This window comes from Pyrus communis, chromosome 3, assembly GCF_963583255.1.
Source record: "Pyrus communis chromosome 3, drPyrComm1.1, whole genome shotgun sequence".
Taxonomy (NCBI): Eukaryota; Viridiplantae; Streptophyta; class Magnoliopsida; order Rosales; family Rosaceae; genus Pyrus; species Pyrus communis.
This window is the reverse complement of record NC_084805.1, coordinates 12,233,410-12,235,374: the sequence shown is the minus strand read 5'-3', so window position 1 is coordinate 12,235,374 and position 1,965 is coordinate 12,233,410. Positions and strand designations below refer to the sequence as shown.

At 40.1% G+C, this 1,965-nt stretch overlaps 1 protein-coding gene across 5 annotated transcripts in view; it reads right to left on the bottom strand.

Moving 5' to 3' along the window:
* The window catches only part of LOC137729376 (probable prolyl 4-hydroxylase 9), a 13,735-nt gene extending 12,004 nt beyond the window's left edge, over positions 1–1,731 (bottom strand). For 3 of the 5 annotated variants that reach the window (XR_011067990.1, XR_011067991.1, XM_068468321.1), the window contains exon 1: positions 1,125–1,715. Coding sequence is in view for 2 of the 5 variants with exons in the window: in XM_068468319.1 (XP_068324420.1) it covers positions 291–315; positions 1,125–1,594 (495 nt within the window). In the remaining 3 variants the exon portion in view is untranslated. Of the gene's footprint in view, positions 1–202; positions 316–1,124 lie in introns of those variants that run through there. The other 2 variants (XM_068468320.1, XM_068468319.1) reach the window with 2 other exon arrangements.
* Between the last annotated feature and the right edge of the window lie 234 nt (positions 1,732–1,965).

Genomic DNA, 1,965 nt, shown 5'->3' with positions numbered 1-1,965 from the left:
CAAGTCCCCAAGCATTGTATATCATCCAAGGAAAAACAAAGCCTAGAGCTAAATAAGAAAAGCTTTGCTAATTAGTTTGTTTTGTGAGCTTTCTTTAAGAGTGTGCTCTATTTTCTTCTTCTTGAGATCATTAGAGTTATCTTGGATACTCTTCTTATTCAACAAAAAGAAGGTATGAGAGTGTTATGATACAGAAGGCCGAGATAAAACCAATGCAACATCCAACACATAACTTGATAAAAGAAGGTATGAGAGTGTTATGATACAGAAGGTGAAGTGGCAAGGACCTTTCAGAAATCATCTTCCATGACATCCCTGCCAATTTTTTTTCTTGTCAACGGGTTTCAGGAAACATTAAACTGATAGTTTTACAAACTTTACAAAGATGAAGGCACTTAAATAAGCTAGTATAGCAGAATTCTAGAAATTTTTACTGGTAGTTTGCAGAAACATAAAACATGAACTCAAATGATATTGTAGTTCACTTTGCAAGTCACAGAACACAACATGCCCTGACTCATAGGAGAATAAGAGTCTCAACTTGTCAAGTACACTAAAAAACGAAGGTTCAGTCCGAAGAAAATAATCATAATAATGTATTATCTAGAGCATCTCACAGCACTATGACGACCCCATCATATTACCGTAGTACCCATTTATTCCAACGGTATGATATCACTTTCTTGTACATAATTTGGATCAGGGATCAACTGTGTTTTTAAAATTCTAGGATGACAAACTCATATGGAAGAAAATGAATTAAGTAGACATTTTTCAACCATTCCTCTCCATCAATTATAACTTTAGAGTAAACGGGACCGCCCCGCTTATCGGGGCAAAATCGTTTTTGTCAACACACATCATGAGCTCCCAGATAATCAAATCTAAAGATTATAATTTTGTGATGGTAAAGATGCTTAAGGATTGTGCAGCAATGGAGAAGTAATTAAAGAGAAAGTTATTCTTCCCCACAGTCTTGTGATTACCAAATAGTAACTCATCCAACACCTTGAATTGGTCCCTCCCTTTCTTTTTCCCCACCTAAAATTCTCAATCATTATACCTATTCAAGTGCTCACCGTGTTGAGACGATAAACAACTTGAAAAACGAAAGAAAAAGATACCTTGTTCGAGTCCCCTTTGTGCTCTCGGCAGTCTCTCCCTTTCGCAATGCCAATGTGGACGGCCGGAGCTTCATCTTTGCCATCTCAATCACCCTTTCGCACTGCTCCGCAGTTGCAAATCTCGGAAAATACAGAGCGCGCGGTCTCCAACTCAAAACCTGCCCGATCCAACAAGTCACAAAAAACCCAGTTGATCGAATTAAGCAAAAAAAGATATTACTGATCACCTGGAATGGAATCGACGGGATAAAGCTGTCTCCGGCGTCACCCTGCAGTATTGGACCGTGATCTTCGTCGTCTTCCGATTCCAGCGTTCTGGAGACGGGTCGAGAGCCGGAGAGGAAGAGAGAGACGGAGGCATGGGAGAGGAGGGTGGAGATGAATAAGCCGGCGAAGAAGAAGAGGGAGCAGAGGAGGAAGACGGCGGGTGAGCCCAACTTTTCTCTGGAGTTCTTTGCTTTCACTTTCATGGCGAAGTTTTAAATTTTTTGAGCTGGTTTGTTCGCTTTCTTCTGATTTTTTTCAGTTCACCGGCGAGCTGCGAGCGGCATCGGCTCTTCGGCCTTCTTCTTTATTTATTTTTGGCCTGAGGCCGTCCTGAGGTTTTCGCTCTGAGGCCATCTCCAATGGTGGTGAAATCTAAACTCCTGAAACCCCCAAAAATGGGCTAATATTGTGTCATAATTTCTTTTCAATAGATGACTTGGGTATAATTTAAATAGACATCTAGGCATCACTCAGTATTACGATCTAGTAGAGGTATGTTTGATTTTATTCAATTTAGTTTTTTGTTAAAATCGAAACCGAACCGAAGTTTTGGTTCAGTTCGGTTTAATTTTCT